Genomic DNA, 15,138 nt, shown 5'->3' on the forward strand with positions numbered 1-15,138 from the left:
TTATGTAGAAACCTGCTGAAATATTGATTTTTAAATACAAACATTTCTGTGCCTTATGTTGACATCACAGCCATTTATCAGCATGTAGGTTTCTGCTGTTCTGGCTCTCACAGCCATGCCACACTACTTAACAGGCTTTAAGCAAAGGAAGGCAGGCAGATACACACCTTCAGGGAGGATCACATTGTTTAGCTGAGATTTTAATTGTCGTGTTAAGTGAAGAGAGCAGATAGAGGCAATACTGTAGGAGCCAGTAATTTGGAGTTCTGTAAGGGCAAGATCCCTGGTTTCCCTCTTGGCTTTGGAGGTCTTCCTCTACACCTCTACCAGGGTGGGACACAGAAAATTAGGAAGAGTCCAAGTAGAAGTCTTGGAAGCAGAAGCAGCAGCAGGATGCTATAAGGATGTATAGAAATCTATTTTCAATTTGCTTTTTCCATTTGAGGCCTCTCTACTGTCAGGATATAGAAGGAAAATAAGTAATACCTCTCTGCATAAGGAGAAAAACAAAAACAAAACAAAACAAACAAACAAAAAAAAAACAGACATGAATTGAGGGAGTTCTTCATGCTTGGAATTCTTTGGATTTCATATAAAGAGACATATGATAGATGTATGATGCATACAGCACATGAATACATACAAGCCCAATCTGAATCTTCAAAGGAAGTATCAGAGAGCTTTAAAGAGAACAAATCCTTGCATCCCTTCCTCCCATTTTAATGGTGGAAGGTCTCTGAAACTGTAGATCTTTCTGCTAAAGCCTATTATTAAGTCTTAGAGATCCTACCTGCCAAGTCTCACTTCAGGGCCCAGCCCTTTTGTTTAGGGATGCTGACACCTGCCCAGTCTTTCATCTCACCACAAATCCACAAAAAGTTTTTTTTTTTTTTTTTTTTTTTTAAAATGAGCAATGCTGCACTCCCTCCCAATCATTGATCTCTGGGTCCTTTGCTGAGAGTTGACTGAAGGCCCAGCAGTCTAGCACATAAAGCGTATACATCTCCCTGCACTTTTCATACCTGTGGTAATTCAGAGTGGAAATAAAACAAGAACCATTTGCAGTCACTGTGGACTCCCCAGCTCCAAGCTTTCATTGTTACAGAACCATGAAATCCTCCCTTTTATGTGAAACCAGTAGCAGCAGCAGCCAGCAGAAGTTACAATGGTGGAGATACCCTTAAAATGCAAAACCAAGGTCTCAAATGAACAAGACATTCAGCAGTTATCTTAATCCTTGTGTATGTAGTTAGCAGACACTTTTTGGTCCTTTCGGTTCATACACTTTATAGTAGACAGGATCCCTCAACGCTCTGAAGTCATGTCACCAGATTCTGGTTTCTCAGTGTAATTCAGTAGTAAAACAAGAAAGACCAAATAAATTATCAACAACTACAGTTTTTTTAGTAGCCCAGAAGATGCCACTTGTCAGAAACCAAATGATCTGCACTTCAGACAGACCTTTGGGCTTTACCAACAGCAGCAGCAAAATTGACCTACCAAAAGCAAACGTTCTCACTACGCATGTCAGAGTAAAGAGGAGCCTAAACATTTTGCTCTTTGTTTGTAAACACAGCTGAACCTTGTCTTCTGCTCACACTTACCTTTCCCAGAGCAGCTGCTCCCTATCTGGAGAGGGATTCGTATGGACCTTATACAGGTGTGCCTACAGTCATCACTTAAAAGACTGCTCTAACAAAGCAACCCTAAGCTATGCTGCTAAGGTTTTATGTTTTTGCTTGTACAGGTTTAGATCATAAAGTCTTTACGTCTCAGTTGAGCTAGCTCCAGCCCTTTGCTGCCCTAGCATTAGCATTGGTGCACTGGTATTTCAGCAGTGTAGAGAAGTCTCCAGGGGCCAGCATCCTACTTGCCTTGTCATCTATTCTTGCTCTGAGCAAGGCTGTGCTGCTTGGCACTAATAACCCTGGCAGCTGTCTGGATTATGATCAGTACACACAGGGTGACAGCGCTGAGAACCGACTCCACCAGGTCAAGCATCGTACAAACACATGGTAAAAGTGCAGCTTAAATAAACAGCAAAAGGATGGAAGAAATCCTCATTTAATAGGTGGAGAATTGAAGCATAGAAATGGAGTAATTTACTCCAGGTTACACAAGGAACGCACATTATCAGAATCCTTGTCTGCTGTTTTAAATGTGGGACAATTTTTGGTCACTTTTCTTCGCACAGTCTTAGAAAAAGTCACCTGGAGCTTTGGGTACATTAAAGGCTCATGAGTATGCTTTCTAAGGTCGACAATTGATTAAAAAAAAATATTAAGAGTGTTGGTTGCACACTTTTTGGCTATTGCTAAGATCTCTCTCTCCCCAGATGGCAGGAGAGTAGCACACAGCTGGGCAGCACTTCGAGAAAGGTTTTCATGGCTTGGGTAGTTAGGTAATGGATGCTGTAGTGCATCTGCAAATGTTCAAACGGGGCAGAGTTTGGCATCATAAGGCCAGTTATCTACTCAGGATTGGGACCATTCAGTAAGGAAATGGGATTGTTAGAGTATGCCTCTTATCTTTCATCTTTGCTGATAAGGCACTCACTGCCACTCCTTTCTCTTCTCCCTGCCACAGTGACTAACTTGTTGCTGAAGTCCAGACGGAGAGCAGCTAGCTGGTGATAGCAAGGGCAGCAATCTTTGGCACCAACAAAGACAACCACAGCCCTGTTCAGCTGGTGAAATGGAAATCAGCTGCCCAGCCTGGCCTGTTACAGGAAATCTGCGATATTTCTGAACCACATCTGTGAAAACCTAAGCCCAGAGCAGAATTTGCCTTAAGTTCCTCCTAGCAATGATCTGTTTTAATCAGGATTGTTGCTGTAGTTGGTTCTACTGTAGGAAGGACATCAGACAGACAAAGCACAGTCAAATGTCAGGTAAATGATGCTAAAAATCACCTGATTGCATCCAACCTCGATGGTGATGCTTTCAATTCCTGTGAAATCTATTAAAAGGCAGTGGAGGGAGCTGTGTTCATCTATAACTGGTCAAGAGATGTTAGCATAGTCAAAGCATTGCTGATGTTAAAGCAAATGTGCCTATCTCAGGGTGTTGCTGTCGGGTACTGTTCACGTTGTCCCAGCCTTGCTACTTCCTCGTACATTCCCAAACAAATGTCACACACCTTCACTGGCCCTGCCTGCTCCCACCCAGATCATTTTTTGAAGCATCCGCTTGTTTACTAAGCACAGGACCTGTAGTCATACCAGCAATAAAGATTAATGTATTCACCTGATCCTTTTGTTTTGTTTTCAGGCAGGCCCACGTGTCACGGCTGACTGACTAAATACGGTGCTGGAAGAAGCAAAATTGTACTCTCAGTACTTTTACAGCTCTGTCTGTGGAGAGAGCACGTGCAGGGTGCAAGTGGGGATGAGGTTAGGAAGAAGCTTGGTGTGGGCAGTTTCTTGTAACTGCAGTTCTGGAAGGAAGGAGATTTACTTATTTACTTATTTGGCTTGATGTCACCAAGAGGAGGGCCTGAGCAGTCATCTGCTACCTTTGTGGCATGGTGTGCTTCCTGATTCCCCTTGGCCAGCCTTACCGCCTCTTACACCAGGGAAGCTTTAACTGCTGTGAGCACAGTTTATTGATCTTCAGCAGAAGTTAATGTGTCAATAGGCAGAGCAGGTCAAAGTAAGTTCAGGCCAGTCTAGAGAGGATGTAATGAGACATGAAGGACGTGCAGTAAATTAAAGAGCTGATTGTGCTCCAATGAAATCAGAGGTTCCTTTGATTTTAGCAGCAAAAGTTCTAGCCATAAGAAGGAAAAAGTGTGTCATTTCTTTGTCTAAAGACAAGATTACTGTCTTTAAAAAAGAAAAAGCTAGTATTTGTAAAGCCAGCATGTTAAACTATAAACTACCTTTGGTTTTATGAGATAATAATAATTTCTTTGTTTCATATACTTACACATGGCTCAATTAAGCCATAAAGTCCTGACTACAGTGGTGTGCTTAGGAAGCAGTTTCATTCTAAAGTAAAGTTTGCTTTATTTTATTTTTAGTTTGTTTGTTTGTTTTGTTTTGTTTTCAAGCTTTCCTCTACAGAAGTGACTCTCAAGAACAACTTCAGTCCATGGAACATAGCAGGCTTGATGTTTTTTTTTAGCCTGTTTAGAACCTGCAAACATGAAGACTACAAGAAGATCACAGAGTAAGGGGTTTGTAACAAGAACTGTCCCTGTGTCTGAGAGCACCTCCTGCTGTGAGCAACATACTTGCTATATGATTCCTTAGTTCTTCTCTGAGGGACAATACCACAATCATGGGATTGATCTCTACCATTGTTATAATTTTCTTGTTTCAGGTGAGGCCCATGTGAGGCTGAACTGGCAAGAGATCAAACTATAATACTAGCTGTGGCTAAATTCAATTGAACGATCACTTACAACAGATCTGTTGCTATAGAGTACTATGAGTCAAAACGGGTATTTAGAGCAGTGATTCCAAAAGCTGGCTCCTCGCTGGTGTACAATCTGGAGTTATATTCTAAGACTACGCTATTGTATGTAAATTTCTAATATTGCATATAATATTATAGTGTCCTATTTACTCTGAGGATTCATAACATTATCTTTCTGCTGTTATGAAACTGTATTAAGCATAAAAATGATGGTGTATTTTTGACCAACAGAACATACTTCGGTAGCCTAATGAAACTGCTAACTCAGTATCTAATTTTGCTATTACAAGTAGACTGAAAACATTATTGCTGTTTGATAATAATGCAAGATACAGCTTATTCTTGAATTAACTTCACTGCATACACCTGCACATTTTTTCTATTCTGAAAATAAGACCAATAAATTTGACATGTATTCATAAAGTTATGTGCATAAATATTTTCTTGAAAACAATTTAATCTTGAATATTTCCAAGCAGTCACAGCGCAGTCTTCTTCCGAGACAGAGAGAAGGAAAGAAAGAAATCGTTGTCTCTACTGCACATGTGTATATATATGAAAAAATAAACATTCTCACTAGGAAGTAAACCCAAGAACAATGTTGCTAGCAGCTCTTGTTCTTAAAGCACAATCACAAACTTTGTTCAGTTATGAGCTCTCAATGAGCTCTCTCTTCTCAACATCAGCAATCAATGTGCCAGGACAATCTATTGTAGAATAAAATGCCCAGGCCAGTAGACCACAAAAGCTTCTCTGTCTTGTCTAAGGGAACTGAAAACAGGCTTTCATAGGGCTGCAGGATGTGCTGACAGCCTGCGTAGGGTTCAGAGCTCTCACTGTTCTGTGAAATGTTGATATACAACCAGCGTAAATCTTGTCTAATCCTTGGTTAAGGAGCTACTATAACTGTTATTTTTCAGAAATAATCATATGCATGTGTCAAAGACAACCATGAGATAATCACAGACTGCTTGGTGGCTGTATGAAGTGTATGAGCTGACTAGCTGAATACATCTTTGTGCTCCTTCCAGCAAAAGGACGACATCTCTTCTTCTATTCCCATAAAAATAAAAAGCAAGACCTATGCTTTAAAAACAAGCTTAGAACCATTTCCTATTATTGATTAAAATATCATTCCTGTAGTGGATCATTTCTGCAAGCAGGAAATTGTAAAGCCAAAAAGAATTTAATAACAGCAGTGGTAGCTTTCCTTCAGGATGAAATAATAGGCTAATAAGTACCCAGTTCTTTCATTTTCATATGGCTTTGTAACTTTAGAATTGGTGTGAAGAGTTAACTCTCCATTGGGTAAAACGTCTTCAAAGTAAAAACCAAACACACACACACACAATTTATCATTGCATTGTCCGTCTAAAGAGGAAGGTATCTACTGCTTTTTTTGTTTGTTTGTTTTTAAGAAGGTTTTCTAGACATCAGTGGACTCACTGAGCAACAACACGCCAGGGATAAGAAAATCAGCTCTGTATATACAATACTGTTTTGTAATTTTATTTTGAATGAAATGACATTCAGATACAGCCCAGTTATTTAAGGAGAAATTTAAACAAATGTTTAAAGCTCCCAGAATTAATCTATTAGCTTCTCCATTCTTTTGTCACTGATATGAGCTCAGACTAAATTCACTCTTTTGCATAACTCAGATTCAAAATCACAATCATAGTAAAAAATACAAAAATGACTAAAATTTCATTTTCCAAACTAACTTATGAGAACAATAAAAGAGTTGAAAAGCATTCATTAAAAAGCCACACTGACATGATTTACAGCTGTACAAATTGTTTAAAACAAGCATTATAGGATAAGTGCTCAAAGCAGTGCTAAAATTTGTAGCAGAATTTTTCCCAGTGCTTTTAAGGAGACTTTTCTGGATAACCTACAAATAATAATAATAATAATAATAATAATGATACACTTTGAAAATGTACTCTTAAATTCACCAGAATAAAAACAAAAAAATTGAAATAACTGAGAGAAAAGGATAAGGCCTTGTTATGTGGTGCTTACTAGTACTCCAAATTTCCAGGATGTGGAATGTTACTGAAACAAGGTGTTTCTTTGCTGATGTTTGACTGAGATCTGTAGAAAATGAGTTAAAAACACATCTTGTACCTGACAATGTACAAGCATTTTCTAGCATTCTCCATGCCAGAAAAAAACAGAGTACTGCTGAGTAAGGCAACCAGGACAAAGTATGGCTTAAGTGCAGCCTGGTTAAGGCAGAGTAAGTATTTTTAAAGCTGTTACTGCTGCTTCCACTTAAAAACAGTAGTGCCCTAGAATGTGTTTAAAAGCTTCAGTTAAAAAGATCTGGAGCTAGAGGCTGGTTCACATAGAGAAATCTTAAGAAAGCTATTAATAGCTCTGTTGATTTCGTATTCTTACAAACATACTGTTCAAAGCTCAAACTTTACTAACTAGACCAAGAAGAGCAAACAAACATGTTAAGAACAGCTTTGTTGAAATACTCATCTCTTATCTGCCCCCTGCAAGACAAAGCTCCCACTCTGGGTGCATCTGAAATTTTACATGAGATATAGATTTAGTTCTTCATCAGGCCAAATTCTGCACAAAATTATGCTGACCTTAATGTAAAAGAATTTCTTTTGCATTAGTTTTCATTTTTAAGTGAAGGCAGAATATTATGTGCCCATTATGTGCCGATTTTAGCACAGTGACTGATCCACAGCTTCTGTGTGAAGAACTCATTGATTAAACAAAGTATGGTAGCACTTTCCATATTTTCCACATGTAGCCCCACCTACCTCATTTGTCAAGTTCATAATTATCATTTAGCCTTTCCGGTGCTGAGATTTTCTAAGTTATTCATAGAAAAGCTTGGGCAAGGGTAACAACAGCTGCATCATATCGTTGCATAAGCTTATGCTTAAAAATACTAGAAAATAGATGTTCTCTCATCACTCTTTGGCTTGAAACTGAAGCTTTCTCGGATACGTCAGTTTTTCCATTTGTTGGAGTCCCAAGCCAGGAACCAGCCAGTGAATGTTGGAGGCTCATACCCCTGCTTCACAATAACGATGGGGGTCCCCTTATCTCTGCCAGAAGGATCTGTTTCAATATAGCGTTTGGCTAAAAAACAGAGGGGAAATAAAACATGTAAAATATTAGTTCATTCCTCTGGCATAAAAAATACATTAAAAGCCCCAGTGAAAGAACCCAGGGCTATAATAATAAAGTATTCAATTAAATTATTTCAAAGGCAATGAAATGATCGAGTAATTGCTGATTCAGCTGCCAGTGAAATAATTTTCCACCAGATTAATACAATGATTGTTACTCTGGTCAGACTATTGCCATACCGACATGTTTTGGCTTTTGACCAGGAGAAGGCATTTGCTGGTGCAGTGCAAATGCACAGGCTTCAGTCCCATTTTTTCCCACGTAAAAGCCTCATAGCTGCATTCCGTATAGTTTCCCTCAGCGTCTCAATGTGACATCAGTGCCTGTCAGAAATGCAGCTAGGTAACCTTAGCTGCTCTGGGGAAATGCCTGCAAGCATTTTTAGCAGGAACTTCATCAGGAAGGCTCAGCTATATGAAATGGCGCTATAGATGACCCAGGATTTTTCAAGGGGGAGACTTCCAAGTAAACTATCTTGATTTGTTCTGCAATTGGAATTTCCTCCTCCAAGTTTAACTCAGTGAAATGTGGCAATACAAGGATTAGGGGTTTTGTTGGCATTCCTTGGACTACATATATTAGTGTCGGGTGCAAGTCAGCAGTTATCACCTTTAAAATTCCTATTCCTAGTGCAATTTCTTTTCATAGAGATCTTTTATATACTCCTTAAAAAGCTCTGCAGCCTTTTAATGCTCTGTTGATTAATTCTTTTCATAAACTTACAGATAATAAAGATACAATGAATTTTAAGTCATATTTCAAAGAAAAATAATCTTATCCAGGATTAAATCCTAATAAGCCCTATAGGCCTTTTAAACAACACTGTAAAAATAACTAAATTTCTTCTACAACATCTTTTCATTTATTTAAATACTGCTGATGTTTCTTCACTTGGAATTCCATCAAATTGATTTGATTTACCAGATTTCACGGATTCCTGTCGTTCAGTTTCATTAGCATCTTTTCCAATCCAGACAAAAACCTGCAAATAGAGGAGAGAACAATTTAGTTCCCACATTGTTATAAGGGTGTTTTGTGCAGCAGGCAACAAACTACAAAATAGTTGATTCCACTAGGAGAAAGAATTTATGTTATGAAAGTACTGCAGAGATGCACAGCTTTCATAAGCCACAGTTAGTGGTGTGTTTTTTTTGTTTGTTTGTTTGTTTTTCCTCCTTTGCTAGAGACTAGTTCTATACAAAAAATTTCACCACTCTATTGACACTGGATGGCTGGACTTCATGGACTTGGATGAAGGGGACTCTAATTACCTTTTCCACGGTTATATTTTACACGCTTGCAAGAAAATTGCTCTTTAGGTGTAGGTAAAAACACTGAACAGGAGCTGTCTCTGGATCAAGCTCTGAGTATGCACCAACACTTGTGCCTTGTGGCCCATGCTACGCAGGGTAACTGAATACTCCACTGAATAATCCAACAGCCAGAGCCTCAACCTGCATTCCCCGCTTTTTTTTTTTTTTTCCCTGTCAAGAATTCTTTTGGAAACTAGCTCCATTTTCCAGATTTCTTTCATTCATATCTGAGTCAGTATGTCCAAACACCTTCTTCACCCATCTCTTAATACTGCCTTCCCTCCCTGCTCCTTCTTGAATGGGTCTTGGACATTCCTTCTCATTTCCTAAAGTCTCAGCCTTCTTTTGCTGGGAGTTAGGCTGAAGAAGACAGACAAAACATGGGATCTGTGGTCTTCTCCCCCTTTCCAGTGGCAGAGAAAGAGTAGAGAGAATATACTGTGAGAAATATTGTGAGTGCTGAAAGCACACCTAAATTTGTTTGTCATCTGAAAAGTTCTCAACATTTTCAGTTTTCTGTGAACCTGGCAAAATGATGGATGGAAATAATCTAGAAATAGATTATTTCTAATACCCTCCAGCCAGTTCTTCTGAAGAAATTTGTGTAAAGGTCTAGCGTTTGTCCCCTTCTCTAATAAGATTTTTATAGGTGCTACTACTACTTTGATTTTGTGGTTTCTGCATACGTTTTTTGCAATAACATTCTTTCTTAAAATTAATAAATATTAGAGATAAAGTCAAGAACATTATCAGGAACATTTCAGAACAAAGCTGGGGCTTATACTCTTGCAGTCTCCATTGGTTTTAATGGAAAATATCTGCCACGGTGTCACATTACACTTGGAAATTCAATCATATATGTTCACACTTGAGCATCGTATAGCTCAGAAAATATAGCTCCTGATGGTATAATTTAAGGAAAACAAAACCTCTTTCATTTTCACAAAGGTGATTTTTCCTCCCATCTTACATTCTAATTTGTTAAGAATAAATTCTTGTTATCACAAAAAAAAAAAAAAGGTGAAGTTTACCTGTTCCCAAGTATCCAGCAACATGACATCATCTTCAGCCAAGTCATCCTGAGTGAATTCGCCTGGGACCTCCTCAATCTAAAAAGGATACTATGGTGAGTATTTTTTGCCTTTGCTTTAACAATTTCTCAAGGTATTCTGATTTTAGACAAACCAAAGATTTTGTTAAAGGGATAACTGAAATTGTGACTATTGTAAATTGGGACTGAGGTCTGCTAGAAGGAAGGGACAGGGAAATTTCCATAGTGCAACTTGTACCAAACTAACTAAATCAGTCTTATAGCTGATATATTCATGCAGCTTGCATTCATTAATAAGGAAAAGAAACAACATCAATTTGGAAGTGGTGAGCTCAGTGATGAAATACACATCTAAGTAAGCTTTCCAGTCACTTGAAAATTGGACATTATAGCTGACTAAGCCATTGAGGATTAGTCCTAAAGGAAGCACGGAGTGCCTGCTTCTTCCACGGATTTCCAGGTACATAGGAAAGCAGTTTAATTTTCATCTGTATAAGCAGCAGATGTAATAATGTAGCTAGCTAATGGTTAGTTTGCTACTTGTGAAGGGCTTTCAAGGGTTTGACTACGCTTGGTTACATGGGAGCGCTAGAGGTATTGGGATCATATGGTGCAGAAGTAATTCCTTTTTTCACTCCACCACATTATGGTGTCCAGAACTTCAGAGTGATCTGACCTACCTGTTCTGGTGAACTCTAACAATGGTGATTCAGTTACTACAGAAATGCTACAGGAGATAGGGAATTTCACAGAATTTGGAGGGAATTTAAAACAAAATCCACACAAGTGCATAGCTCCCAGAAAGCTATTATAGTGAGATTTGTTACTATTATTGTATTTCACAGGAGTGTTTTAGAAGCTTGCTAGAAGAATGCACGTGCTAGAAGATTGCTAGAAGAATATGCCTTACTACATTTATAAGATTTTGAAGCCCTTATTAAAGGATCCTATTTGTTTTATCCCTCTCCAAATGAATTGACTGTCTCTTGAGGAGACGGCAGAGAAGGTAGCCAAGTTATGTCTCCTAAAAATTAGTGCATCCTTGTCAAACAGTGACACAGTGTTACTCTTCCAGAATACAGTAAGCAATTAAGCCTGAACTGACTTAATACCCAGCATACAGCTCCAGGTATTTATGCTAAGGAAATAAGTCTTCCTACCTAGAGGCATTAATTACATGTCTTAAATCTCTATGGAAAATTTCAGGCTGCTAAGGATTTTTGGCAAGGGCTCAGGACATTTCTTTTCATCACCACCACTATCAAGCATGTAAGGGCCAAGGCACTGACCTGCACTTTCTCAGAGAAATGACAGTGGTCTGGCAATGCTCTGCAAAAACACAATTGCTTTTGACTGAGCAAATGCTTTGGCTTCTTGCATCTGCAAGCCTCTAGTCCCAGGCTAGAGCAGGCTATGCAGACATCTCTGCTATTTATTCTTCTGTCTTTTCTCTGCACTTGGATTGATTCAACGCATCAAACCTCAACTCTCTAGCTCTTGCCAAGCACTACTACCTACACAAAGAAAAGACAGATCCCCAAATTCATCTTTAATGTCTGATGATTCCCAAGCTAAAATATACCAGAAATCATATAATTAAAGAGAAGGGAAAGTATCCACACTTACAATAAATCTGCCAGTCTTATTAGAACAACCATACAGGCGAGGGGGATGATCTTCACCCTTTGTCAAAAGCTGTGATGAAGTCTGATATTGTTTTTTACCTCCAAGTACTTTCCAGAATTCCTCTGAAATATATAATATATAATTTATTCTGCAGTGGATTTGATATTTTATGGTTTATCTTGTTAGATACTATTTCAAGAATCCCTGACCAGTCTCTTCTTTGCTGTCTCAAAGATGAGACAGCAGTTCTTCCAGTTATTTTCTTTCAGTTCTTCCTCCAGTTTGTTAAAATAATATAAAGGTTGTCACCTGTAGCAGTCCTAGACAGAACAATCTCTTTCTCCCCTCATAGTCACCCAGAGTAAAGAAAGGACCACACTCCTCTGCAGCTCCTGCTGCTGCCCTAGAGACATCCAGGGCATTGCACTACTTGTGCCTCAGTCAATTCTGAATAGATGTCCATGGTAAAATGTTTTGTTACATTTTTGAAGTGAGATAGTGAGCATATGGTTTTGCCTACAACTTATATCATTGTAAAAAACGTTTAGGCTGTATTTCCATGCAGTGCTGTGTATTCCCAGCTGCCCATTCAGAACCGCATAGTTTCATACCAACCTGGTTCCTGGCCTTCATTAATCTTAGTAGTCTGGCACTTAAGAACACTGGCAATGTATTGAGCTCCTTCTTCTTCTTCTTTGTTTGCTCCTTTTCCCATCCAGGTGTAGCCAGAATTGTTTGGCAGTTTCAGAACAAAAACATCATTGGAGTTTAGTGACGCTGCATCAACGTCAACCTAGATCAAGAAAAAAAAATGTTTTATTCTTCTGTTTTTCAAATAATGTGATCTATATTTTGCATGCTTATATAAAATGTATAGATAGATGTTTATCAGCTATGCTTTTTGAATTTGATTTTTCCCTAGATTTATACTGACATAAATTAGAGAAGTACTTCTCTTGATATAGGGAACTGACTTGAAGGACAGATCTTGAAATGATTTGGCAGTTGGAAAGACTGTCTCATAAGGGCTGCTGATTTCTTGTCTGTTCTTTGCCAGCTGACTGTTCACTGCGCATTTTCCTACAGTTTCCTCTGAACCACAGATTGATCATAGCCAGTTAAACTGTATTCTCTTTGATCTCTGAGATAGGTTGGTCACATAGAGCAGTGGATTTAGATTCTGCATTCCTACCAGATGTGACTACCCAACAGAAATAGAGGGGATCATGGCAGCTACACCATTTCCCACTGGGAGTATTTGTTTTTACTTAGCAGGTGACCTTACCTCTGCAATCCTGGTGATGGATATCAGGTTCCTGCGGATTTGGAAGAGCCGTGTGGGTGGAGCAGGTTTCTGACCTTCCTTCTTGGATGTCCCATTCTTGTAGACAATAAGTGGCTTATTTTTGAACAAGCTCAGTAAATGGGCAGGCTCTTTGCCTTGGCTGACTCTAATCTGTATGTAGATAAAGAAAGGCAATAAAAGAAACATAAGGACACAGGTAATTATTTTTAGGCTTTGTTGAATTACATAGGGGAAGTTAGCCAATAAAGCTAGGAATGTTAGCGAGAATGAGAAGTGGCAAACTGAGAAGGTTTAAAAATATAGTTCCAGACGCAGTAAAGTTATAGTATTTGTGAGATTTTTTGTCAATCATTCTAACACACAGACAGAATTCAAACTTCTAACATGTCTAGCTGATTAAAATGGCTGCTATCTACTGCAATAAGAAAATTACACTTTTTCAAAAGAACTGTCATTTCATAGAGTTTCATAGTGCCACTTAATTCCTCTTAAAATAGCTTGGAAGTTTAGGGGCTTTGTATTTAAGCAGAAGAGGTTGGTTATCCATCCTTTTTACTATTTCTATGTGTATTTATCTGTAATAGAATGGAAAAGATGAACATAAATCTATCTTGCAGAGGATAATATAGATGACAAAAAGGAGCTTCTATTACAGATACAAAAGACATTACTGCAAACTCAAAGAACACTGAGCTGCTATTTTTAGGTTAAACGTGCCATAAAAGTTATTTGTATACAACTGTTTATTCTTTCTTTATGACAGTATCCTTTATTTTTCCCACTGAAGCAAACAAAAAAGTGACTGCTAAAAGCTACACCATATATAGATTTCCTATCCAAGTTCCCCTAGCTTTATACAGGAAATAAGTGACTTGTATCTTTCATGAGATGATGACAAAAGGGAGGATGACAGAAGAGAAAGGTTGGGGAGAAAGAGAATAGGAAATAAATGGAAACTGCCTTCCAGAAAGGCAGAGGAAGGCACCAGTGCAGGGTGGAGCTGTTCTGGCTCTGCTTTCCGAGCAAAATACCCAGATGTGGCAATGCTAGCCCACTGAAGATGCTGCTGTATTCAGCTGCAGACTGCAGAGCTCAGGGTGCGGGCAGCTGAGTCACTGAGCCCTCGCTCCCCACCCAGTGCCTGCACAACGGGGTCTCTGTGGCCCCTTCCACCAAGAGGGCTGCAGGTCCCCACCTTTCTGTAGCCACTCCTGGGGATCACTCCCGGGAAGGAAAGAAAGGAGAAAGGCATACTGTGTAGCCAGCAGAGAAGTGGAGAGCACCAGTGCCAGCCCTTGGGCACTGCTTGGTGAGGCTGGAGGCAGTGGGAAGCAAAGGAGCTGAAGAAGGAAGGGCTGCTCCAGCCTAGCAGGTGGTCGTGGGCAGTAAAAGCAGTGCTTCTAGCTAGCACACAGCTGGTCAGACTAGTAACATTGCCTGATAAGGATGCCCCAGAACATGTATACTTGTGGGTTCTAAGCTGCGAAATTGTGGCAGGATTTCTACAAATGAAGGGGGAAGAAAAAAAAATAAAAAAAAAATGCTGAGGGAAACATACATGTACATGTTCCTGCAATACAAATGCTGTCACAGCTTTTTAATAGTAATTTGTACTGTAGTGCCACCTAGTGAGCAAAAATAGAATAGTTTAAACCTTTCAAATAATGCTTATACAGCTATTAAGTATAGGTAATATGTTCTAGGTAGGCATGCATATGCATACAAATCTACACATATGTAAGTAATCCATACACATATATTATTAAATTCACTTCAGGCTAAAAAAATTTTAAGTATCATGTCCACTGCAGTGCGATGGATGTCCTTCAGCTTTCATAATACAGCTTATAATTAGTGCAGCTGTTGGTAGTAATGTTATTTTTGCTGTAGTAATTCTGTAGTATAGTATTGGTTATGGGTATGGGGAACGACCATATTGTGCTGAACTCTGTCCAAAGATAGAACATATGTTAAGAATATTTCAAGGAATAATTAACTGAGAATATTTTAATCCTTCCTTAATGTGATTTCAATCATAAATCATAATTAATTAATAGCTAAAGGTATCATCTGCCATCTAAATTAACTGTACCTTGGTGGGTGGAGAAAGCCCTTACTTTGGTAATTAAGGAATGGGAAGTACAGAATTACCTTCTAGTACCTAGAAAATCCCTGCTTGCCCTTAGTCATCTTCCTGCTTGAGCCTGTGTGTGAAAACAGGAGGCCTCCCACCTCTTCCCCTACACATGCCTCCTCACTAGGGAG

The 15,138-nt window shown here is 39.0% G+C and overlaps 1 protein-coding gene and 1 long non-coding RNA gene across 4 annotated transcripts in view; one reads left to right on the plus strand and one right to left on the minus strand.

The window, feature by feature from the left end:
• The first annotated feature begins 1,655 nt into the window (after positions 1 to 1,655).
• On the plus strand, positions 1,656 to 5,746 carry LOC106015579 (uncharacterized). Its single transcript, XR_001187697.5, has 3 exons — positions 1,656 to 2,015; positions 2,587 to 2,890; positions 3,270 to 5,746. It is a non-coding gene; the product is annotated as an uncharacterized lncRNA (long non-coding RNA).
• Positions 5,747 to 5,906: 160 nt separating this feature from the next.
• Positions 5,907 to 15,138, minus strand: part of SCIN (scinderin) — a 48,688-nt gene continuing 39,456 nt past the window's right edge. For all 3 annotated transcript variants that reach the window (XM_038174984.2, XM_027450870.3, XM_072033611.1), the window contains 6 exons: positions 12,853 to 13,023; positions 12,183 to 12,360; positions 11,568 to 11,689; positions 9,922 to 9,999; positions 8,499 to 8,559; positions 5,907 to 7,526 (listed from right to left, as the gene is read on the minus strand). In XM_038174984.2, coding sequence (XP_038030912.2) covers positions 7,393 to 7,526; positions 8,499 to 8,559; positions 9,922 to 9,999; positions 11,568 to 11,689; positions 12,183 to 12,360; positions 12,853 to 13,023 — 744 coding nt within the window. In that variant the 3' untranslated portion in view covers positions 5,907 to 7,392. The remainder of the gene's footprint in view (positions 7,527 to 8,498; positions 8,560 to 9,921; positions 10,000 to 11,567; positions 11,690 to 12,182; positions 12,361 to 12,852; positions 13,024 to 15,138) is intronic.

This window comes from Anas platyrhynchos, chromosome 2 (assembly GCF_047663525.1).
Source record: "Anas platyrhynchos isolate ZD024472 breed Pekin duck chromosome 2, IASCAAS_PekinDuck_T2T, whole genome shotgun sequence".
Classification (NCBI taxonomy): domain Eukaryota; kingdom Metazoa; phylum Chordata; class Aves; order Anseriformes; family Anatidae; genus Anas; species Anas platyrhynchos.